The sequence below is a fragment of the Onychostoma macrolepis genome, chromosome 22 (assembly GCF_012432095.1).
Source record: "Onychostoma macrolepis isolate SWU-2019 chromosome 22, ASM1243209v1, whole genome shotgun sequence".
Classification (NCBI taxonomy): Eukaryota; Metazoa; Chordata; class Actinopteri; order Cypriniformes; family Cyprinidae; genus Onychostoma; species Onychostoma macrolepis.
The window spans coordinates 12450272-12477031 of NC_081176.1; the positions used below are offsets into that span (position 1 = coordinate 12450272).

At 33.8% G+C, this 26760-nt stretch overlaps 1 protein-coding gene across 4 annotated transcripts in view; it reads left to right on the forward strand.

Moving 5' to 3' along the window:
- Positions 1-21746: 21746 nt before the first annotated feature.
- Positions 21747-26760, forward strand: part of LOC131530060 (uncharacterized) — a 175737-nt gene continuing 170723 nt past the window's right edge. For all 4 annotated transcript variants that reach the window (XR_009268306.1, XM_058760133.1, XM_058760134.1 and 1 more), the window contains exons 1-3: positions 21747-21841; positions 23603-23678; positions 25957-26083. Coding sequence is in view for 3 of the 4 variants with exons in the window: in XM_058760133.1 (XP_058616116.1) it covers positions 26025-26083 (59 nt within the window). In the remaining variant the exon portion in view is untranslated. The remainder of the gene's footprint in view (positions 21842-23602; positions 23679-25956; positions 26084-26760) is intronic.

Consider the following 26760-nt stretch of genomic DNA (forward strand, 5'->3'; position numbering starts at 1 on the left):
GCCTGTTAGTTGCGCGCAGGTCTTAAAGGGACAGTACTACTCACTAAAAATAGTTGGGTTAAAAATGACCCAACAGATAACCCAATGGTGGGTTACTATAGGACCTACCTAATGAGTTATTTTAACCCAATGGATTGGGTAATAAGTTTTACCCAATGCATTGGGTTATAAAATAACTAATTTGTTGAGTTATTTGGCCAAAATGTTTTAAAATGCTTTAACCATCCTGGTATTATTATTATTATTATTATTATTATTATTATTATTATCATCATCATTATTATTATTATTATTATTATTATTATTATCATTGCTATGTAAATAAATAATGTACAGCATATGAATATATGGAAAATGCTTTATTTCCATTACATTAAAAGTTACAAATACTTCTATTAAATTAAATGACTGGTTGAAATTGTGTTATTAATTATTTCCTTATCACATTAGGTTATATGCAATTGTTTCAGTTTACAAGATAAATATAAATTCACAAACAAACAAACAGAACAAAGCTAGTACAGACATTGCAATTACAGCTGCAACAGGTTTGGGATACTCAATGTTCAAAATGTAAAATAATTTAAAGCATGTATCAACTGCTTGTAAAAAAGACGGCCTTACTTCAGTACCATTTCTCCCACAATAATGAAGGCTTGATTATGAGGGAATTGCCTTTGTTGCTCCTCCTCCTCCAAATACAGAATGAAATTTGTTCCAACCTTTAAACAGAAATTTTAAATGGTAAATATGCACACATACATCGGATCAAATAATACCCAAAAATGTATTGTCATAAATGATGCACTTACCCACTTTGTATGGCAATGAAGGAGGATATCTGGCAGGGTTTTACTGCAACTTTAATGCAATCTCCAAGACCAACTTAAATAGAACAAACAATGGATTAATCTCCAAACAAGAATGGGGGAAAGGGGGGAGGGGGGGGGGAAGTCTTTTCTAAGCCATGGTAGCAGTTTTTCATTTGATTTCTTACTGTTGAAATAATGGATTAATGTCTGTTATATATCAATTTGATTAGCCAAGTGTTACAAGTATCACTGTGTATACACAGTGTTTGTATCATTGTAGTCAGGTATGCGAATTATTGAACTCTTTCTGCATGTTACATTGTTATGCTAGTGGGTGGTAATTTGAGTGTATCAATGACATACTGAATTAAATTTAAGTTATGTAAAAGCTATATCACACTCGTAATCGTGCTGTTAGACACTATATCAGCAGGCTGTGGTTATCTGTGGCCTCATACATGTTCTAGAGTCTAATGCGAGATTCACACTATAAAAGCACAAAAGCACTTCTGAAAGTGGCATTTATGTGTCTTTACAATACTGTTTAATGCCTCTCAGAAGGGCATAAATGCATTTACAGAATTATAAGTTCATGCTCAGATTCTGAAACGGGTCAGAGCTGGAATTTATTTGACCTTTTATGCTGCATTGCATCTATACAGAGAATTTTGAGCTGGCACAAGCAGCCTTAAAGGAGAAGTCCACTTCCAGAATACAAATGAAGTACAAAGAAATTAAGTTTATTGAGGAAAACAATCCAGGATTTTTCTCCATATAGTGGACATCTATGGTGGCCAACAGGTTGAAGGTCCAAATTGCAGTTTGAATGCAGTTTCAAAGGGCTCTACACAATCCCAGCTGAACAATAAGAGTCATTTTTCTTAAAAAAACAAAAACATTTATCTACTTTTTAACCACAAATGCTCATCTTACACTAGCTCTGTGATGCGCATGTGTGTCTTCATGCATTACATAATCATGTTGAAAAAAGGTAGCGTGTGGTTAGTTCTTCATGTGTGTACTCCAGTTCAAAAAGTTAGGGTAGGGCGAAAAACTCCATCTCATTTTCTCCTCCAACTTCAAAATCGTCCAACATTGTAGTTTTACCTTTTTTGTAAAGGGCATTTGATTTTCTTTGCACGTTCACTTTGTAAACACTGGGTCGGTACTTCCACCAATGTCATGCATGTGTGATTATGTAATGTGTGAGGTTGAGCTAGTTCAAGACAAGCATTTGTGGTTAAAAAGTATAGAAATGTTTATTGTTTTAAGAAAATGACTGATCATTTCGCTAGACAAGACCCTTATTCCTTGGCTGGGATCATGTAGAGCCCTTTGAAGCTGCACTTAAACTGTAGTTTGGACCTTCAAACCATTGGCCACCATGGGAGTGAGTAAATTATCAGGACATTTTTATTCTGTAAGTGAACTTCTCCTTTAACTCAAACACCTTCATAGTACTCTTGTTTGTGTGAAATTGCTCAAAGGAATAGTTCACCCAAAAATGAAACATGCTGCCCACTGTCATTAAAGGGATAGTTCATCCTAAAATTACATTTCTGTCATTATTTACTCACTCACATGTTGTCCCAAACCTGTATTAGTTTCTTTCTTGTGCTGAACACAAAAGAAGATATTTTAAAGAACGTGGGTAACCAAACAGTTGCTGGTCCACATTGAATTTGATAGTAAAAATAAAAAAATCATATGGAAGTCACTATGGACCAGTAACTGTTTTCCACATTCTTCAAAATAGCATTTAAGTTCAACAGAAAAAAGAAACTAATTTTGAGTGAGTAAATGATGGTATTAATATAAAACACTATGGCAGAATTGACAGACAGATGACAGAATTTTTGTTCTTTAATGTTAAAACAGCAAAATGCAAAGAGAAAAAAAATAACTCACTACTCTTGACTGAAAAAAAATAAATAAATAATACAGGTGCTTTAATAGGAATCAATCTTTATTAGGGCTGCAACTAACGATTATTTTGATAATCAATTAGTTGGCCAATTAATCGGATGAAAAAAATCTTTATTTTATTGACAAAAAACACACTGTTCCACATTCTGCCCAATGTCCTTCAAACAAACGTGCCAACTGAATGCTATGAAAACATACAGTGCTTAACGATTTATTAGACCACCTGTCATAAAGAGAAAACACAAATATTTTAGGAACCTGTCAGAAAATTGTTTAAATCTAAAAATGTTATTGTCATTTATTGGGCAAATTACAAACAGAAACAGCTAATTAGTATTTATTCACTGTCTAAGAACAGTTTTAGTATTTAACAAAAATGGCCTCATAACAGCTTGCATTCTTGTACTTTTCAACTGTAATTGGGTATCTGAAAAAAATTGTTTTAACAAATTTAAGCATTGTATGTAGAGAATATAGTTTAAATCTCTTATTAAAAATTTAAATAATAATAAATATAATAAGGACAAATAAAAACACAAACTCAGTGTTAACCAACAGGAGTAATGTTCTGCTGGAACACGTTCACTTTGATCACAGTCACGTTTTACTGTCACTTCTTTATCCTGTAAAAGGCGGTTTTGGAATGTCTCATATTTATATTCAGACAATTACATGTCGTTATCCCTTTAAAGTTCCTACTCTCATAAAATATTCACACTGCATGTTGACTTTTAAACCTTAAATTAACTTTCAACAACAGATATTTCAGTACAACTGATATTTTTGCACGGAATAGCCTATTAATTGTCTCTCTGTCTGTGTTCCGTCCGTCTGACACACGCGCGCCGCGCTGGTGTTACACCAAATTCTGTGACCATCGTATTCTGTGACCCTAGGAAGCGCTGTTGTTACTGTTTGGCTTGAACTGTATCACACAGGCGGATTGGACACGCAAACAGCGTACAGGTTCAAAGCGCCCGTGCACATTGTATGAGCGCGTCAATACAGTCTGGTCACGTACAGTTTCAGTTTCTCTGCCTTTAGTTACCAGTTATCTATCTGTCTGTCTGTATATGTGTGTGTGTGTGTGTGTGTGTATATATATATATATATATATATATATATATATATATATCTCATGTAAATAAATAAATATATAGCATAAAGGAAATTCTTTCACACAGAAAGATTTTTATGTTCTCCAAATGTACTGGGTATTTTAAAAAATAAATAAACTAAAAACTTTTACATGAACAGTACAGCTTTTACAATATTTAATTGGCATTTATTTATTCATTTTCTAATACATTTATTGTCTTTCTTCTCTCTGTCCAGTTGCTCTCTCTCCATTAGGGGTAGACTGAGTACATTTGAGACATGTGCACAGTTGAAACACCTTAAATAACTTGCGTACACAAGAACCCCGAGCCGTGATTTTTGCTCCACACATGTGTATTAGTGTTCTCTTTGATCGTGCGAAATTTGAAATGTATGCGTCTTTCCACTTCCAGTTTGGTGAGATTTTCATTTCACCATGTCCTTTCCACAATGAATAGCTTTCAATATTATTTTATTATTGTTAAACTTAACATATATCATTGTAAACGTTACTCTGTGCTCTAAAAATAGACACATTTTATGATATTGTGCCATGCAAGGTCTTTTCATAATCTAGAGAAATGTGCGAGCATGTCAGTGGAGTATAGTTGAGACACAGTGTATCAACTGTACCCGGATTGGTGTCCTATTGCTTCACATGCTGTTTAGTTGTACAGTGTTATGATAATAGGATAAAAGTCACATTTACACATATGCTATGCAAAATTATATTTGTGATATTTCAACTGTCTATTATTAATGGACATATTTTCTAACATGAGTGTTAAAAGGATTATATAGCATTTTAAGAAATATTCAAGGTGCGTACAGTTGAGACACCCTTTAGGGTATAGGTTGTTATGTACTGTATACAGTAACAGTTCAATCATAGAAAATAAAATGCACTAAAATGCACAGAGGCTGTGCTGTACTGTTGTTACCTACATTATAGGGACCAAATGTCCCCACAAGTATAGTAATACCAGTAAATTCTAACCTTATGGGAATATTTTTTAGGTCCCCGTGATGAAACAAGTTTATAAATCATACAGAATAATTGAAAATGTAAAAATGCAGAAAGATTCAAGTGTAGTGTAGTGATGAAAAAAGCAGAAAGTGTCTCTACTGTACTCGGTCTACCCAGGTTGGTCTATCAGGCTTATTAAACTAAATAAAAATATCATGAGAATAAACATGCAATGTGTACAGGCGCCCGACCCCATGAAGCCCTAGCTGTGTAGCGTGTCAATTTTAATCTCCCCTTCCTCTGCCTTTATATTATTAGTGTTTAAGGTTTTTGTTAAGTTAAAGATACTGTTAACCCGATATTACCACACATTGTTTGAAAAAATAAAGCATTTCATTGCAAATTAAAGCATTGGTTTTATTCATATGTATGTAGAGTATAGAATATAGATGCAATGTTTGTAAATGTATTTTACATTTGTGGTAAAACCAACCAACCAACCAACCGAAAAAAAAAAAGCTGGATGGAAGGACAGATAAGTTGCCTGAAATGGTTTGATTGTTGTGTCAGGAATTTTCAAACACATAACAATGGAGTCACATATTCTGATGCCCCCTTTAAATAGATTAGTAGCTTGTTTTTGTGACATCAGCTTGGTGAACATTGTTAAACATTTATGTTGCATTCAACATGCAAAAATAGGCTACTCTGCAAATAACTGGATTGTGTTTAATCTCATGAAATTTTAAATTGGTTTAATAAGCCTGTGGAATAACCAGCATTTCTAAACAAACATTCCACACAGTCACTTTAATTTTTATTTATTTAAGAAGCGGTTAAGAATTTGTACAAACATATTCAAGAACATTCAAGAATATCTACAGTACATAACACTTAAGGCTAAAACATAAGCAGAGGAAATTTTCATAAAAAGAGAGATTTTTTATCAATTGTATTAAATATTAGATATTAAATATTAATTGTATAAAGTATTAGAAAATGAATAAATAAATACAAATTATTTAATGTAACAGTTGTACTGTTCATATTAGACCAAAATTCTTTCCTGGATAGGTTATACAGTAGACGAGGTTGCAAATTATGAATGAATTGACGCGACCAGACTGTATTGACGCGCTCATACAATGTGCACGGGCATGGTGTTCCTCCCGGCTCTTTAATATAACGTTGTAACATGCACTCGTCTCACTGACGTCTTAAAAAAAAATTTTTATCCTATTTAATCCATTCAATATAAGACGCAGACGAGGCGTAGATGTGACGTAGATGTCACGCAGATGTCATGTAAATCACGTGTAGCAGTGAAGTGTGGAGCCAGACTTCACGTGTGGCTATGAAGTAATTTTTGTATTTTTTTCGCTAACACGTATCATAACACGCTGCTCACACGGCTCAGTGCAGTGTGTGAGCGAATGCACAATTTACTTGCTCTTCATTCATTCCTCTCAATGGACGTGACATCTGCGTCTGACTTGTAACGTGACGTCTGGGTTTGTTTTTGTTTTTTGTTTTTTTGTTTTGCAATTTTTAGTGCGTTTGTCTTTTCCCCGGCTAACTTGTACAATATGCATTAATCGTGTGCATATTAAATATGAATACATTAATATATAATAATAATTTAGACATGTTTTTAGACATTTATTTTTATTACACTATTTGTAAAAGTATAAAGTGCAAGTGATCTATTCTGTAAGGCAAGAGTACAGTCATTCCCTGCATTCATGAGAAATTTGATGTATAAATGTATTTGTCGGCTGGATGATTCACATAATAATATTATAATGTTGTTGTCCTCCCAGGCTTACTGATGTGCGATATCAGATGTATTGGTATAACTGTCTTTTTTAATGTGTATTGTTTTGGGTTGTATTTTGTGTTTCTTGCTAATGGACCTTGAGTCTGGAAATAAAGTTGAAATGAATATAAAGGTAACATAAAACGTCTATAACATATAAATAACAAATGTCTCCGAAAGGAATCCTTTAGTGAAGTTTGTGTTGCTTGTAGGTATATTCATGTTTAGTTTTATGAAATCCTTTTTTATTTTTTTTACATTTGGGGTTTATTGTGTTTTTATCTTTTACATTTTTAATGTAGCCAACAGCACATCAGTGATGGGCAACCCGTTGATCGCAATCATCTGTTAGATCTGAGACTGTTGCTGTGAAATAATAATAAACTAATAGACAAATACATAGAAAAATACATTATACCTAATGTTCAGTTTTTCAAGCGCCTCTCCTCTTTGCTTTATTTTACGTTTAAAACATAATATTAAGATTCTTTGAAGAATAAAAGGACAGCACTTATTCATTTTACTTTTGTTTTGAAAAAATAAAAAATATCCTACTTTTATTTAGCAATAATGTTAAATTGATACAATTTCTATATTTTGAATAATAATCTGCCAGGATTTTCACAATCAATCCTGTAAAAATATCACAGAAAAACGTTAAGCAGCACAATTGTTTCCGTTGACAGTATACATTGAAGGATCATGTGACAAAGAAGACTGGAGTAATGATGCTGAAAATTCAGCTTTGCATCACAGAAATAAGTATATTAAAATAGAAAACCATTATTTTAAATTGTAATGATATTTCACAATATTAACCAGACCCCGCCCCTTCAATTAATAAATAGCCTAAATAAATAAAATCTTATATAAATATGATTCACCTATTTTTTTGTCGTGTCCTTGTCGTTGAGAAAACCTATTTCTAAGATAAAAGCTTATTTTACGATGATCAGTGAATTATGTGTGCCTAACAAGCAAAGAAGAATTAAATAGTATTTACAATTTGGAATGATAAATAATGCTGTTTTTGTGTTTAGGTTGAATAATTATGAGCTGACAGAGAAAAGCTGTTCAGTTCTAGCTACTGTTCTCTCCTCCAAAACCATCCTGAAAGAGATGAACCTGAACAACAGCCGTCTGCTGGACTCAGGAGTCAAAGAGATCTGTGAGGGACTGAAGAATCCTGTGTGTGAGCTGAAGATACTCAAGTGAGTACATTACACCATCAGCTACACTCAACACCACAGCAATCAGAGGAATATTATAACATTAATCTTTCTTTTTTTTAATCTGTTCACCTCCAGTAGTAGAAATAATTGAATTATACCATAATACCAGTAATACCATATTGTTTTTTGCTGTAGACAGTGGTCTTCATTCACTAACCTTGCATAGACAAAAGCCATTATTAACCTCACAACAGTGTTATTTTTAATCACAGTAATAAAAAACAAAATAAAATAGCTATAACATTTGTTGACAGTTATATTTTTCCTAAGTTGAGGATATATTATGCACAACCCAAAAAGGGTTGAAAATTAACAAGGGCTTGGGACAAAAATGGCACGCCAAATTCACAATAAGGGGCAAAACATTTAATTTAGATCTGCTGATGTTACATCAGATTTTATTTTTACACGTTTTACCTAAAAAGCGTGTAGCATTTTAACCAATCACACACATTTCTGTGAAGCATATGAATGTAATAGCAAATCCAGAAGTATTTAGATTATTCAGCACTGAAAATACCAGAGTTTTGTTCAGTGCACACACTCATTAACACATCAAACAAACAAAAAAAGTGCTGATACGATGCAAACAAGAGATTCTTTTTGCACAGCTTGATTGATTGTAATGGTTTTTACAAAAGGACATAACACACTAGTCACTCAAGGCTTCAGTGATGGGATGTTCTTTGCTTACTTTCTGTATAAAATTTATTTATTTTTTTTTTTCATGCTACTAAAATTTATCTTGGTTTTCTAATGTGTATAAAGCAATAAAATAATTCATAAACTGTTCTTAGCCAGAATATGATGTGCCATTTCCCAAAATAGAGATAATCTTTTTTTTCGTAATCCTTTTGCTTTGGGTTTAGTCCGTTTGCTGTTGTAGGCTGTAAGGAAAGTAATCTGATGACGTGATATGGAACTGTAATGCAGTCAAAACCTGCCTGGAACTACTTTAACTGTGCAGTTATTTAAAATGATCTACACATCTTTCAGCCAATTGTTACTTTTAATTCATGTTTTTATTTTCTCTAGACTTTCAGACTGCAGTATCACTGAAGAAGGTTATAAAGCTCTGGCTTCAGCTCTGAGATCAAACCCTTCACACCTGATAGAGCTGGATCTCACAGGAAATGATCCTGGACAATCAGGAGTGAAGCATCTCAGTGATTTACTACAGGATCCAAACTGTCAACTGAAAACACTGAGGTGAGTGTCCTTGAATGCAATAGTTTTTACATTTTAGTTAAAGAACAATTAAACCATCTTTTATCTGTGTCTGTTTGTACTTGTGGTCATACTTAATTGTGAGCATTTATATAAAGAAAACAAAGTCAGATTTCTACAACAGTGCCTTTTATGTTGAATTTGGTGTGAAAGAGTATTACTAAGTGCATTAAGATAAGATAAGAATATTAAGATCATCTTCATTGTTGTAGAATGCAGCTCTGCAATGTACAGTTGTGAAATTTTAGTGTACTTCTCCTGTCTCTAGGTTGTTACAAAATCCTGCTGCAGATGAAGCCTGTCAGTATGTGACTGGAATTGTGGGTAAAAACCCGTTACTCCTGAGAGAGCTGAATCTGAGTGAATGTGAACTAGGAGACACACGAGTGAATCAGATCACTGCTCTACTGCAGGATAAACACTGTAAACTCAACACACTGATGTAAGTATTGTTTACATTTAATGATGCACATTTAAAATATCTTGAAGAAATGAGGTGAACAGAACAGCGATCAGAAAACTATAATCAAGTTTTTTTGTTTTTGTAAATCCCCACTCTCCTGTTTAATATTTTAGTCTGCGTAAGTGTGGTCTAACAGAGGAAAGCTGTTCAGCTCTCGCTACAGTCCTGAGATCAAACTCCAGTCTGAAAGAGCTTGACATGAGCAAAAATAATCTGCAGGATTCAGGAGTGAAGAAACTCCAGAACGGATTAGAAAATACAAACTGCACACTGCAGAAACTCAGGTGACTTCACTGAAACATTGTTTGATTTGATTTAACTTTATTTTTTTTCATAATACAATTTAGATTTTAACAGTAAGAAATTTTTTTTTAATTATATTAAAACACATGATAAATTTTCATTATTATAAAACTTTTTCTCTAGTCTTTCAGACTGCAGTATCACTGAAGAAGGTTATATAGCTCTGGCTTCAGCTCTGAGATCAAACCCTTCACACCTGATAGAGCTGGATCTCACAGGAAATGATCCTGCACGATCAGGAGTGAAGCAGCTCAATGATTTACTACAGGATCCAAACTGTCAACTGAAGACACTGAGGTGAGACGTGATGAAATAACGCAAAATATATGATATGCAGGTTAAATATTTATACAAAATAATTTTTTAGTAATACAGTAAACTGTAAAATTTGTTGCATCCGAGAGTTTTATGTTATTGGTGATAAATGTCAGCACAGTTTAGTTGTGATACAAGCCACAGTACAAGTTAAATATACATTATGAGCCTCTAAATGTGCTGATATTCAGTATTGTGATTTTAATTAATTATTTTTTTATTTTTTTATTTTTTTTAAAGCAGTACATAAGACAAAACATACTTAGACAATACCATCAATCAGCCCTATGGAGGATGAGAAATGACTTAAGTATAAATAATTAAATAAATGAATAAATAAATGTAGAAATACATAAATAAATACATGAATAAATAAAAAAATAATGAAGAAATAAATAATTAAATGCTGAAATAAATAAATAATGTAGAAATACATAAATAAATGAAGAAATAAATAATTAATTAATTAAATGCTGAAATAAATAAATGCAGATATGCATAAATGAATAAACTATTTTGTCAAAAGTGTAATTTTTAATTGTACTATTTTTGTAACATTTGTGTTATACTACATTTATTTTTACATTTATTTGTGCCTTTCTACATTTATTTATTTCTGTATTTCCGTGTCCGTATGTTAATAAGGTAGGCGGTTCTAACCTCTCTCAATGCAGGATTGGTTCAACAGGATCGTCATCGTTATGGCTGTGCTACTGTGGATACTACCATTGCTAATGTTTTGCGTTTAATAGCAAGTGATGTAGATCATGCACCAAACGACTACCTTCTGTTTAGTTTGGAACGTGTAGTCGATGAATTAGCTATCAGCTCCGTGCTGATATGGATATAGACCTCAATCCAGCTGTGTTCGCCAGACGCAGCAGGCCAGCTTCACATGTGCTCGAAACACCGCAGTCAGCCGCGTCTTGACAATACAGAGTGAAGCCAGCTGCATCTTTTTTTTTTGTTTTTTTTTTTGCATGTCTAATTGGTATGGGTGCTGGAAGCGGTCAAAATGGATGTAAAGACGCTGTCATAACAGAATCATAACACCAACCCTACACCTAAAGGCCTAGGTGAGAAAGCACCGTTCGTCTGCGCTTCGCATCGCGTCCAGTGTGAAACGGCCTTAAACCTACCCCTTACAGGAAAGTTTCTGCTATTTCAGATTTTGATGCCATGATTTTCATGCTGAAGTTGTGAGGGGGAAACAGGGCAACTCAGTTCACTGGAACACCGGACTTGCGTCCTCCCGTTCTTGGGAGTTCACACTCCCGAGTCGAACTTGCTAAGTCGGAACTACCAAGGACGCAAGTCTGAACCCTTGGTATTGAGAAACAGCTTGTGTATTTTCAAGACGCGGCTGGCTTGACCGCAGTTATCAGGCTAACTAGGCTAATTGCTGTCTCTCGTTTCTAACAGAAACGGTTGTTCTGACTGGTTTGCCTAGTTGACCAATCCTGCATTGAGAGAGGTTAGGACCGCCTACCTCATTAACATATGGACACAGAAATAAATAAATGTAGAAATGCATAAATGTAAAAATACATAAATAAATGTAGAATAACACAAATGGTACAAAAATAGTACAATTAAAAATTACACTTTTGACAAAATAATTTATTCATTCATGCATATCTGCATTTATTTATTTCAGCATTTAATTAATTATTTATTTTTTATTTATTTATGAATTTATGTATTTCTACATGTATGTATTTATTTCAGCATTTAATTATTTATTCATTTATGTATTTCTATATTTATTTATTTATTCATGTATTTCTGTATTTATTTATTTATTTCTGCATTTATATATTTATTCATTTATTTACTTATTTATACTTAAGTCATTTCTCGTCCTCCATAACAGCCATGATTATTCTAGTCTGTTAATTAAAAGGCTGCTTATATGCATATCTGCTAATCGATTGTGAGGTGCAGACATGTAAGAGGCTGAGAGTTAGCTGAACATACACTTAGTGACACTTAGCCTACATTTTAATAATCTTTATTTGAATATGGCAACATGATATCTGGTACTACAATATTTCTATGACATAGACCCATCATATATCAGCCAATCACAGTGGGCTGAGTTAGTAAGCTTCGTGACATCATCTATAGTAACGAGGTCAACCCACTCTTTCCCGCCTAAACTTTCTCCCCATTCCTTAGTAAGAGTTGGTCTCAGCAGTTTAGGTTTTAAGAGGAAACTCTTACCAGAACTTTTACTGCTGTTTAGGAGAACTGTTTGTGGTAAAATAAAATGTTTTGTGAATACGGCCCCTATGAGTCTCCAGGTCTTAACAAATGTGCGGTGACCAGAAAGACCTTGAGACCAATCAAAATGGTCTCAACTTCACTGTCCATATTTGTATTGAAAATCAAGATCTAGTGAGCTTTTGCCTTCTGCTTCTCAGGACTTTTGCACTGTCACAACGTTTCTTTAAATTAAATATTTGAAAGTCATGAAGTCATAATTATTTTTGTGTGTATTTATTTTCAAAGTAAAAGTGCTAAAAGCAACTAGATCTTGTCATTATGAACAATAATGAAATAAAATAAAATAACCATATTAAATTGAATCATCTTCAGGTTTTTGAGTCCTGCTGCAGATGAAGCCTGTCAGTATGTGACTGGAATTGTGGGTAAAAACCCGTTACTCCTGAGAGAGCTGAATCTGAGTGAATGTGAACTAGGAGACACACGAGTGAATCAGATCTCTGCTCTACTGCAGGATAAACACTGTAAACTCAACACACTGATGTGAGTATTTCACAAAATGTAAAATGTTACATTACTTTTAATACTAACAGTATTGTACTTGATAATGCTATTTTCTCATTTGTTTAAACCAGAGGCCTTTTTCTCTCAACATCACAGTCACAATAATGTGGAGTATTAAAGCTAAACAGCCCATCAAAGAAACAAATAATGATTAGCTTAGCTCTGATCATGGATCAATAATTATTTTAGTTACTGTAGATGGAGAACAATGATATAAATAACTTTCATGTGTTAATTCTGTGTAATATAGGCTAAATGTATATACACACATATTTTATTTTCAAAAGTATACAATTCGTATCTACATAAGATTTAGCTTGAAAGTGTATTGATGTGTGCTTAAAATGAGGTGATTTTTAAAGCTAAGGGTTGTGAAGCAAATTACTATTCAACAAAAAATGTGATGCTGCACCAGTTTAGTGCCTGTTTCAGAACAAAGCCCCCCCCCCCATATATTTTTTTTAAATATTGATTATTGAAATTAATATAATTTATTTATTTATTGTAATTATACTCTGAATACAAACCAAACCACCAGTCTTAATGAGTGAGTCGTCAAGTTTTTTTATTTCATACAAGGATTCATACAAGAACAAGACACCGTTTTGTGTTTCTTGGAAAGGCACAACAGTTCTGCTGTGGCATTTGCAAAAATACTGACAATATTTTGTGTAAAATGTAACACAATATTAACTTCTTGTTTATTGAACTGTTAAATTCAAAATCACATTTGCAAATATTTGGGGAAAACAGCACTCTTGCTGTTGTTAAACTACATGATATGATGTAAATATAAGATAAAAATCCATACAGGGGCTTCATTTGCCCTCTTATCTAGTATTTTAGGGTCACGTAACAAAATTTTCATGGGCTACATCACATCCTGAATCATGTCCAGCAGCTGCATGCAATGTGAGATGACATACTGGGCCAGGCAGAGATGACATACTGTTGTTTTTTCCCCCCATAATTATTTGCTTCAAATAAATGCGTTAAATTGACAGCACTTATTGTAATTGAAAGTGTAATAAACACTTAAATGTGTGTTTTGTATGTGCTCTTTCCACTTCTCTGAAAGTACTAGTAGTTATGCTAGCGAAATCTTAAAATTGACCAGAACAAAAAAAAAAAAAAAAACTAAGTTATTGCCCAACAGTTCCAAAACAAACTTAAAACAAACTGACTTGTAATTGTTTAACATACAGAACATTGATTTATCAGACTGAAATGTGACTTTACAAAATAGTCTAGTTTGTTCACATTAAGCAATGCATTGGCTATCATGAACTAAAATGAGAAATGCTTATTTTTACAGCATTTAATAAACTTTGTCAATTTTCATGTTAACATGTTAGAGCAATGCTTTATACAACTTTTAATTAAAACAAATGTTTTAGTAAATGTTGAAATTAACTTGAATGCTGTAGAGGTATTGTTCACCATTAGTTCATGTTAGCTAATGTAGTTAACTAAGGAAACCTTACTGTAAACAGTGTGGCTGAGAACAACAAACCTAAACATATTTGACCCATTGAGTGACACTGACACAGAAGAACCAGTCTTAAAATTGACATAAAGTGAGTGGAAGAGAAGGAATATTTTATAATTTGATATTTCTGAAATTAAAAAATGCATTTACGAGAGAATTTCAAGGTTTCAGGGTAATGGTTTTGAAAGAAATATCTTGCTAATGCTAATCAAGGTTGCATTTATTTAATAAAAATACAGTAAACTGTTTTCTATTTTAAAATGTATTTTTCCTGTCATGCTACAGCTCCATTACTCCAGCTTTCAGAGTCACGTGATCCTTCAGAAATCATCCTGATTGCTGCTCAAGAAACATTTCTTCTTATTATAGCTATTATATATATAGAAGAAAATGGTTATGATGCTCAGTAATTGTGTAGAGGTGTTTCCATTTTTTGATGAACAGAAAGATTGAAATATAAATACAAAATGGAAAATAGAAATGTGAATTATTTGAAATGATTTAAAATAGAAATATGTATTAACATTATTCATATCTTTACTCATTACTTTAAATTTTTTATTGCACATTTTGCATTTTTATTGCACATGTATAATGCAAAACAGGGAACATATCAACATCATATACCACAACACACTGACACACACACACACACACAAACACACACACACACACACACACACACACACACACACACACAGAAAATAAAGCTTTGAAAAAAAAAATTAAATTGAATCATGACTATAACAAAGATATGAATTATGACAGCACTAAAATTGTAACTATTTTGAAAATGTGGAGCATATGTTTCCAATCTTTCTACTTAGTTTTATTTGAAGTATAAAAGCAAACTTTGAAATATTCCAAATATATAAATATAAGGGATAAATATGATTATTTTTCACTGAAAGATAATTAAAAACATCCACCCAGAAATTAGAGGTAAAATCACTGCAGTAAAAAGGGTGTTCAAGAGTTCCAGGAAAGGCAGAACAAACTGAAAGCTCTTCTGTAAAAATCGCCCTGTGGATATATTCTAAACAAGTCTCTAACCTTCGGAGCAACAAGATCAGCGTCAGAAAAAGAGTGAAAAAAGCCTCAACATCGCCAAAGCTGTAGCACTGAAAATCACCAACTTGCTTAACGACGCGTGTAAATAAATGTTCTTACACTTTTCTCAAGTAATTTACTGTAAAAAGAAACACTTTACGGTCTTTTTGGTTTAATTTAATGGATCCTTGAATTAAAGTATTGCATTTCTTAAAATCGTAATGACCCCAAACATATTAATGGTACTGTAATTATAATAAAAGTTCTCATTATAAACACAAAATAATAATCAACTTTAATATTCAGTGAAGACAGTTATTTGATGGGGGTGGTAAGGGTTGAAAAACATTTGAGAATCACTGCCTTTGCTGATCATCAGATCTGATTAATTGTCTTTTCTCTTTCTGTCTTCAGTCTGTGTGGATGCAGAATTACAGAGAAACAGTGTCTCATCCTGACTTCAGCTCTGAAATCAAACCCATCACACCTGAGAGAACTGAACCTCAGTGGGAATCAAATAGAAAACACAGGAGTGAATCACTTATGTGACGTACTGAAGGATTCACGCTGTAAACTGGAGAGATTGAGGTCAGTAACATCAAAATGCTTAAAATCACTTCAACAGTTTAATGAAGACACTTTGTACTCAATATCTCACGATGAGTCTCTGAGTATTTGTGATCTGGTGAAGTAAGGATTAAACATTCACTGATACCACATTTCCAGAACAAGACCAATACTTTTGTTTTTGTTCACCGATTTTGGATACAGATTACCAATAGCAGTATTTTCGTAGCATTTGTGTTTTTTGTTTTTTTTTATATATTAGAGAAACCAAATGAATATGAATCATATAAGTTGTGTATTGTAAAATGTATTGTATGAGCTTCTGTAACATTCACTGTTTAATTCTATTGCTCTGTTGTATTTTGTATTCATTTAATATCACAGCAGACATTTAGAGCTGCTCAAGTGTGGTGCGACAGAAATCAACATTTTCCTGTAGTGATGTGGGGAACCACTTATATATATATATATATATATATATATATATATATATATATATATATATATATATATATATATATATATATATATATATATATATATATATATATATATACAGTACTTTTCACTAAATTATATCTTTATTTCTATCTTTTTCTCTTTCTTTCTCCTCACAATCAAGTAGTGATAGGTGCATTGTTTTACTTTCTTTGCTAGTGACATGTCTGACCAAACTACACATTTTCCAGTGATATCTGTTAGAAAGAGATGTGCTTCACTTATCAGCTTATGCACAGCAGCTATACACGTGTGAATGTTGATTAATAGAATCTTATTAATATTATTGATTCATGTTAATATGATATTAATATTCTATTAATGATATACATTTACATAATGGACATCCTTAAGCTCTGATATCTACTCTCTGCTGTCTGTTTGTTCTGTTGTTGGTGTCTCTTTGTCTTGACACAAGTGCAGTTCTTACACTGCATGGCATCTGTTTTTGGTATCGGAGCCTTTTAATGAGTATATATGCACAAGAACAGTATAAAGACCAATACTGATACTGCATCCCTAGTGAAGACGATCTCTCTTCCTCTTTTTGTTATGTTCTGTTGATGTGACTGTACAGAATAAAGAGTTAGTAATATTATAATGTTCAACATTTAAAGTGTGACAAAATCTTAATTTTGCTGTTAGCTAATGGACTGATGGATATGATGTGTATCAGCAGAATAAGAATTGTTTCTCACTGTGCCTCAGACCAGACCCCCAAAAAAGACAAAAATCTGCATTTTGATTAAATATTTAATTAGAAATGTGTGCAAGGAATGATATTTGTGATGAGAGCAGTAACTGTATACAGTATAACAGTATCACATTTACAAAAAAATAATTAAGTTGCAAAGAAGTGAATGTGTTTCTGCAGAATCTTCTGCCTCCAAGACTTCATTTGTGCCGTTAATTTGCTTTGTTATCTATAATGTAGTGTTTTATAAACTGCTCTGTTTTTGTTTTTATTTTAAACGTTTTGGCAATATAGAGCATAGCATTATACATTTAAAATATTTGGGTCTTTTTATGAATTGGCTTGTTAAAATTCCCACTGGCTGGTATTTTTTCTTTCTATCGTACAGTAAGGTGCAGTTATATTTAATTTATAATTTTTTTCAGGCATTTAAAGTCAGGACCGGATGTGAAGCTTGTCTGGGAATCATTTATTCAGACAGTCTCTACTTTATAATGCAGCATTTATATTCTTGAACAATGCTGTTATGAAAGATTGCCTCATTCCTTGTGAATAATTAGTGTAGCTTTGACGAGGCTCCGCCCACACTGAGCTCACTGTCAAATCAAACAACTTTTCATCAAAGCTGTGAATTTCTCTGTCAAATTCACTTGAACTTTATGCAAAATTCATGTAGTGGAATTTCTCTGCAACTGAAAGTCCATCAGATGAAATTCCTCATTACATGGATTCACATGTGATGACTGTGATATTGCTGTGATTATAGAAAAGGCAAATGTGACGGTGCACTCTAAATATCATAAACATTGTACACTGGGTGAAAGTAAAAATGATCTCTCTTCTTCTGTCTCTTTGTCTTTCTGTTGGTCTCCTTCTAGTCTGAAGTACTGCGGCATTACAGATGTTTCTTCTTTAACTCAGTCTTTGACAAACACGAAAGCACTGCAGTTTCTAAAAGAGCTTGATCTGATAAATAATATGATTGGAGACTCAAAGAAGCAGCTCACTGATGTACTACGAGACTCAAACTGTAAACTGAGGTGAGTAAACATCTCTTTGTTGTGTTCATAATAACACAGATAAGCATGTTTAATGTATTATATTTAAAACACAAATACTGTAGTCACTGTAGTTTGGGGATCAATTCTCACTATCAGATAACCATTAATTATGACTTTTGGAATCCAGACAAGCCTCACTGGTACTGTAATAAATTAATGTTTGATGTGATGTCTGTAATCAAAATTTAAAATGTTCATTATTCAAATATGAACTGATAGTATCAGCATTGATAAAAAAAATAAAAAAATCCTACCCCTAACCGGTTTTAAATCTTTGAGGACAGCAGAAGGAATATTTTTGATGAGAAGCAAGCACTTCAAAACCTGCAGCTATTATGAATTCAGTGCATTTATAAACAGACATATTTATTTGATAACCAATTTAAACAGCTTCAAACAGCACTGCTTTAACAAAACTAGTTTTTTTTTTTAATACTGGATCTTATGTATTGCTTTTTAATAATAATAACTAAAGCATACAGCTGGAAGAGGCTCAGACTTTCAAATTTAATAATGCAGCATTAATAGAAACGTACATGCATGTGAGTAATGTTGAATGCTTATTGTTGGTTTTGTGTTTACAAATGATATTTTGTGGTTTTATTTGCAGGTGAAATAAAGGAAAGAGAAGAGTCTGATCAGCGCTCAAATGAGGTGGATTAGCAGGAAGATATGAGTCTTTGGTATAAGGACTACAATCAGATAATGACGTGATTAATCAACTCAATTTTGAAGAAATTAAAATATTTCTGCACATGATTGTGCAATACAATATAAGCTCTCAGATATATCAGATGAACATGAAATATAAACTGAAAATACGTCTACATGTTTAAAGATTCAAATCAGTACTATCAATGTCAATTTTATATTTCTTTATGCCATAAATTCATTTTTATATTTTATATTTCTCTATTTTTACATCTTATCTCTTACATGTATATATATTTTTTTTCTTTTAATTTGTATTAAGTCAGTTTTGTGTCTGCACAAATATATTGTTTTAGTTCTGTGAAGAAACATTCAAGTAAGAGTTTGATTGTGTTTGGTTCATTAAATAATGCTTTGACTGACGTAAGAGGCGTGGATGGAGTCTCTCCTCTTTCATGAGTCCAGACTAACTGATCTTCTGGCAGCTGTAGAGTTTCCTGTAGAAATTACATGTGAATGAGCAGCCATGCAGGTCTGACTAATACATAAAGACAAATGTTATAAAACCCATTCTCATCTCACTGGCAGTTATGTCATACAATCACTGACATAATTAACACTGATGTCATCCAAAGACAGTATTACTATCATGCAGGAAGTCCTTCCGTTGTTATATGATGAAAAACAACAACTAGAGGAAATGACATCATAGAGAGGACGAGATGGGCACTTGATCCAGGCCGGATTTGAACCCGTGTCCCAGCGACTCAATAGCCCTCTGGTGTTCTGCATGTTCATTTCAAATTAACTAAAACATTTCTGCTTTTGATCCTCTCTGATATCCATCATTTACTCCCAACCTGCTCTTACTTATATTGTGCACAATATATGAAAATAATTTAGGTTAAATATGAAGCAATAATTCCAAATGATGTGATCAAAGAAATGTTTTCTGCAAACATATACATAGCTACACTTTGATCTAGATCCTAATTTCTGCAGTAAATTATGTCACAAGGAGATCAAACAGTTTGAAGGGCTTCTGAGAAATGTTTTAATTAATTTTTGAATATAATGAATAGAGGAGGTATATAACAAATATACATGTGTGTAAATATTTTGGCCAGTATTTTAAAGTTATTAATCACATAAAACAAACACAGCAGTCTTTGGTTATACTATGAGGAAAAAAATATATGTTCTGTATCTTGAGAAGAGAAATTACAGAATGGCAAGGTACAGTACATCAAAATTAATATATTTAGGAATTTATTAGAAGGATGTATTTCATTCAAGGTTTTAAAGTGTTTATTTGCTTTGTTGGGAGGAACTCTTAAATAGGCTGCTTTAAAATATTTAATGGTATTTTTATGAAATATGTTCATTAGAATTTGGTAAGAGTTAAGCTCAACACGCTCAAAACAGTGGAGATGACTGTGGACTACAGGAGAAACCCCCCTGCTCTCCCTCCACTCACCATCATGAACAGCACTGTGACTGCAGTGGAGTCATTCAGGTTCCTGGGCACCACCATCTCTCAGGACCTGAAGTGGGACATCCATATAAACTCCATTGTCAAAAAGGCCCAGCTGAGGTTGTATTTCCTTCGCCAGCTGAGGAAGTTCAACCTGCCACAGGAGCTGCTGAAACAGTTCTACTCTGCCATCATTAAATTCATCCTCTGCACTTCAATAACTGTGTGGTTACCAGCTACCAAATCTGACCTCAGAAGACTACAGAGGGTAATCCGGATTGCGGAGCGAATCGTACAACCCTCCCCACTCTCCAGGAACTGTACTCATCCAGAGTGAGCAAAAGGGCTGGCAAAATCACTCTGGACCCCTCACATCCAGCACACTCCCTCTTTGAACTGTTGCTGTCTGGTCGACGCTACAGAGCTCTGAGCACCAGAACGGCCAGGCACAGGAACAGTTTCTTCCTTCAGCCAATCCATCTCATGAACACTTGACAATAATTGTGGAACACACACTATTTATACACTTATCTAACACACATACATATTCTACATTTCAATTTGCACATAATATACCTATACTTACAAAACTGTCTATTGTTATTGTCAGGATTATGGACCTGTTTTTGTTGAGTTTTTTCTCCCCATGTGATCTGTGACCCAGTTTCTCCCTCATGTTAATTGTTAATTTGATTCCAGGTGTCTCTCCTTAATTCCTTGATTGTCCTGTCTTTAAAAGCCCCAGTCCGTTCAGTTAGTGTTTGTCGGTCCTTGAATGTCTTCCCTGCCTGTGCTCCGTGTAACCCTGTTGGATATTAAAGCCCCTAGTTTTGTGAATTCTCCGTGTCTCCTCGTTCCGTGTTCCTGACTCCCTGAGAAACGTGACAGTTATATACCTGTACATACAATTGTCAATTTGTGTAAAGTTATTCCTTATTTACTTGTTCAATTTTTAATTCCTCTTTTTGTTATCTGTGTTTTTTGTTCTGTCGCTGTCATTCTGTTGAACTGTGGAAGCTTCAAAAACGAAAACAAATTCCTCTTATGTGTAAACATACCTGGCAATAAAGCTCATTCTGATTCTGAGTTATATGTCAATACGGAACAAAGGATTGAACATACAGTAGGAAAAAACCTCAGGATGTCAGGCATTTACAATATGTACATTTTGAAAATGATCCAGAAACAGGGACAATAAATGCCATGTTGACCGTTTAGATTATACTGTATGTACTTTATACTCTTCACACTCCAGTCCAGCAGGTGGCGGTATGAACAGTTCAGCTGCTCTACCATTTAAACCCACCGAAGAAGACGAAAGTGAAAACTAACCTGCGTGTAGCTTTAGGCTTGATGAGCAAAATCTGCACAGAACCGATCACCGATGATCACCGCGAGATGCATGCTGGTTAGAAAAGTGTCCGAGTTATGTTCGCCTTGCTCTGATGTATTCCCCCATTGTAAGTCGCTTTGGATAAAACAGTGCAAAATGACGTGCGTCAAAAAGTCTCGCGACGGCAAGGCGGCTGTGTCGGATTGTGCAGTCGAGCGCAGTTGCTCTGCACCGACTGCGCTGATCAAAAGCGTGATGGGAAACGATTGATTGACGACACAGCTTCATGCTCATTGGTTCAGACAACCTTGATGCTGCGTTCTCATCTAAAATGTTTTTTTGTTTTTTTTCTGATTTCATGTTTTTATGTATTTAAATTATGCATGAATATTTCAAAACACTATGACAGTGCAATCTCTGTGTGAGATATGTAATTGTTGTAATATATAAAACAAAATAATAAATAAAATACATGTTTGTATTAAAGTAGAAATGGATGATAAATATGCATTTCGTATGGAATTAAATAGCAAGCACTTTGAGTGTGTTGTTTATCATATATTTTAATCATATAAAAGCAACTGAAATAATCACGTTTATCAGCAGCACATAAGTGAGAATAACGCGATATCTGCCTTTGATCTCGTAGTATTTCTTTGAGAGCTCAGAACTGTCTGTCTTGCTTATTTCACTCCGCCCCTAACTGCAGCCGCCTCTCGCCTACATTTCAGGCGAGGCTAGGCGTATCTCAAACAAGCCTTTTCTAGTAACCTTTCAGATGTTCATGATTAGGGTTGAAGCAAAACTCAGGGCTACGGCCCTGCCATATATAGATGTTTGTGTTTCTATGAATTCCTACTCACATGTAATACATTTTAACTTGTTCGAACATTATGAAATGTCATATTTATTATCTTTGCCTTACTGTAATATTATGAATTTCAGTTATATTTGTGTGTGTGTTCATATAGGCTGCTTTTTTAACGAGGGTTACAAGTACAAACCTTGTTACTCTTAAAAAGTAATCAAATAAGATCTTACAGGACAAAGTAAATTTCCATTTAAAAATCACAATGTCCAATATGATACAATCAAAAAAAAAGATCCTACAGAAAAAGAAAAAAAAAATCCCATTCAATAAAACACAAAGTCCAATAGGATTCTAAGAATTAAAAAAAAAGTGAAATTCCATTAAAATCAATCAGAATGTCCAATAGGATTCTAAGAATCCAATAAGATCCTATTGGACAAAGTAAAATTCCATTAAAATCAATCGGAATGTCCAATAGGATTCTAAAGAATTCTTAAGAATGATCCAAAAGGATAAACTGAAATTCCAATAGGATTTTTTGACAAGGGATCCACTAATATGTAGTGACAGGCGGATAAACTACTATATAAAATAATGAATAAAAATACATTTTAGTTACCCGGGTAAGTTACAGGCCTGTTCCACTCTGTGTGAGTGCAGGCGCAGATCTCCGATTCCTCTGACCAAGTTTCAACCTGTCTCAGAGGTTATGATTTCGATCAGATGCGTCGGTTGATAAGCAAACGTGATTTCGACGTTGAATCGATGTTTTATTTTCGGCGTAATAACGTTCTGATGTACCGACCAAATAATGAACGTTGATTCAACATCGAAATTTCATTGACGACCGATACTGACCGTTACAACCAAAAATCGACGTTGAATCAACGTCTGCTTGCTATCTAGTCTACAGAGAGAGAGAGAGAAAGAGAAAAGAAAAGAAAAAAACGGGGGTGGGAGGGGGCTTATAGCAAACTTAACTTTGATTTTATCACCTGCCCAATCATCTAATCTGTCGCCCACAGAGCGCGAATAAAAAAACCGAAAGTGTTCAAAGACACCTCGATTCTGTTCCTTGTCCACAAGACCGTCTGTACTACTGTAAGTAAGCTTTATTACTTACCTTGTTACAATTATTTGGAGTATATGAAGGGATTTAAGCTTTATTTATGTGAATGTGTATGCCAGTTCCAGGAGTAACTGTTAGCCAACCGACTGCTAAGAAGAATGCTGTTTGATCACCACGCATGTTAAAGCATGAAGCTTGTAAAAAATGACTAATTCTTTTTCTGAAGTAATTTTTCCCCACACTTCTTTCATTTAGTTTGCCTTTAACATTTAGATAACTCGCAATAGCCTAACGTTACTTGTAATGCGAAATCGAAAGTAGAATGCAGTCACCAGGGCTGGACTGGGACAAAAAATCGGCCCTGGCATTTTTTGGTCCCGGTGGCCCACCACTATATATATATATTTTTTTTTTGGAAGAAGAAGAAGTCTCTTCTGCTAACCAAGTCTGCATTTCTTTGATCCAAAATACAGCATAAACAGTAATATTGTGAAATATTTTTTACTATTTAAAATAACTGTTTTCTATTTGGATATATTTTAAAATGTAATTTATTCCTGTGATCAAAGCTGAATTTTCAGCATCATTACTCCAGTCACATGATCGTTCAGAAAACATTCAAATATTTTGATTTGCTGCTCAAAAAACATGTATTATTATTATTATTATTATTATGTTGGAAACAGCTGAGTATAATTTTTTTCAGGTTTCTTTGATGAATAGAAAGTTCAGAAGAACAGCATTTATCTGAAATAGAAATCTTTTGTAACATTATAAATGTCTTTATCATCATATTTGATCAATTTAAAGCATCCTTGCTAAATAAAAGTATTAATTTCCATAATTTCTTTCCCAAAAAAAAAAAAAAAAAAAATTATACTGACTCCAATCTTTTGAATGGTGTATCGTATACAAAAGCTTTTTTTATTTCAGATAAATGCTGATCTTTGGATCTTTCTATTCATCAAAGAATCCATTAATAATAATAAATATTTCTTGAGCAGCAAATCAGCATATTAGAATGATTTCTGAAGGATCATGTGACACTGAAGACTGGATTAATGATGCTGAAAATTCATCTTTGATCACAGGAATAAATTACGTTTTAAAATATATTCAAATAGAAAGCAGTTATTTTAAATAGTAAAAATATTTCACAATATTACTGCTTTTTCTGTATTTTGGATAAAATAAATGCAGGCTTGGTGAGCCGAAGAGAATTCTTTAAAAAAAAACATTCAATCTTACTGTTCAATAACTTTTGACTGGTAGTGATATGTCTATCATTGCGAGTTGTTTTGGATAATAAAAAAAACTTCAGGTCTGGCAATATCGTGTCTTTTCGAATTTAAATCTAGATGTATTCGCATTGGCCCATGGAAACCTCTATGAACACACTTGACATGACTTGGCCAAAAAATCGCGGTGGACGAATTTACGTTTTTATTAAAAAGTGTTTGCGTATTCTGCACTAATGGCGCGCGCACACAGGACAGATGCCTGCCTCCGGTGCGAGTCCCTATCAAGCACTTTACCGATTCAACTGCTCTCCTCTCCTCTCCTCCTCCTCCTGGCTCTTTACGCCGCATCACTCACCGCAGAGCAAGCCTGTTCTTGATAAAGCTGCTGTGAAAACGTGGGAAAAGCCGACGAGGAAGAAGTTGGAGTGAAGCGTTTTTTTATATAGGAGCAGCAATACACTTCATGGCTCCGTCTGTAGCGCATTGTGGTTGGGTGGTTTACGCTGTCAATAGAGGAGACAAACCAATGGGCCACTGGCTGCTCGTGATGGTCCTTGGCAAAAAAAAAAAATAATTAATTAATAAAAAAAAATTATAATTCTGTCGGCCCACCGGGAAAATGCCCGGTATGCCCGATTACCAGTCCATCCCTGGCAGTCACATGAAGTTATACAATCTCGATGAAATCCAACATTTCTAGTTAGGTAGCTAAACTCCATCATACATTCTTTCATGTAATTCGATTTTATTTTAAAGAATAATATTTTGACAAATGTTTTGGTTCATGTAGCATATTGCATTACGTTTAGCACAAATAGTAAATTACGCTTATTTCAAAAGCACTGTGATACAACAAGATAATAGCTGGGTAAAGGTAAGTTTATTTAAAGACTCCAATACCGAAAGTAAAGTATTGTTGGTTACCAATGTCAGTAGCAAAGTATTGACTTAATGTCTATTTAGCACATTTAGGTCATGTGTTTTTGGAATGATCTATAATAATCCTTTTCTTTTCATGCATCCATCTGAAATGCCATGTTATTCATCTCAGTAACATTGTTATCTTCAGGTCATGCTGAACAGCTGACACTTTTCATAAAGCAGTGCTGATGTTTGCACTGGCTGTGTAGCTGCAGTATGTCAGGGGACCAAGGAAAGGACTCTCCGTCTGAGATGAGTCTAACCGAGGAACATGGGTAAGTCTGCTTTCAAAGAATCCTTTACTTGAGTTTCAGTTTTTCCTGTAAACAAAACCTTAAAAAGTGTTGTGTTTTTTTTTCTCAAAATTGGCAATTAGCTGATTTAGGTAATAGACTTGCTATAACCCATAACCAGAATTTATTGAGGTTGTGTTCATAAAGGTATAATAAAGAAGAGAGTGGGTCTTCCGACTGAGTCAGGTTTATCTCAAAGTTGTTTTTTCTTTCTCTACTACTGTCACCTGATGGAGTTTGGGTTCCATACCACTGTCATCTTTGGCTTGTTCAGTTGGGTTCTAACAGATATTTAAATGTTCCTTAATATCATCAATTTGATGTGTACACGTTTTTTTTATTTTATTATTATTGTATAATAACTAAAAAGAAAACAGATATAATAGAAAAAGAATAGAGCAAGCTAGTGTTATAGGCCTTTTTTGCTTTTGTTAATTGTATAATAAATAAAAAGAAGGCATATAGATAGAATACAAAAAGACCCACCTTCAGCACTCAACACATTCCTGTAGAAGAGCTTTACTACCACTGAATGTCACTGTGGGAACCAGGTACTTCTCACTGTACTCCTCCTCTAGCAACACCAGAACCTTTTGGATGCTGTTAGATCCGAAATGATTGACTTGGTCTCATGAGACCAGAGTATGGATTCCCAGAAG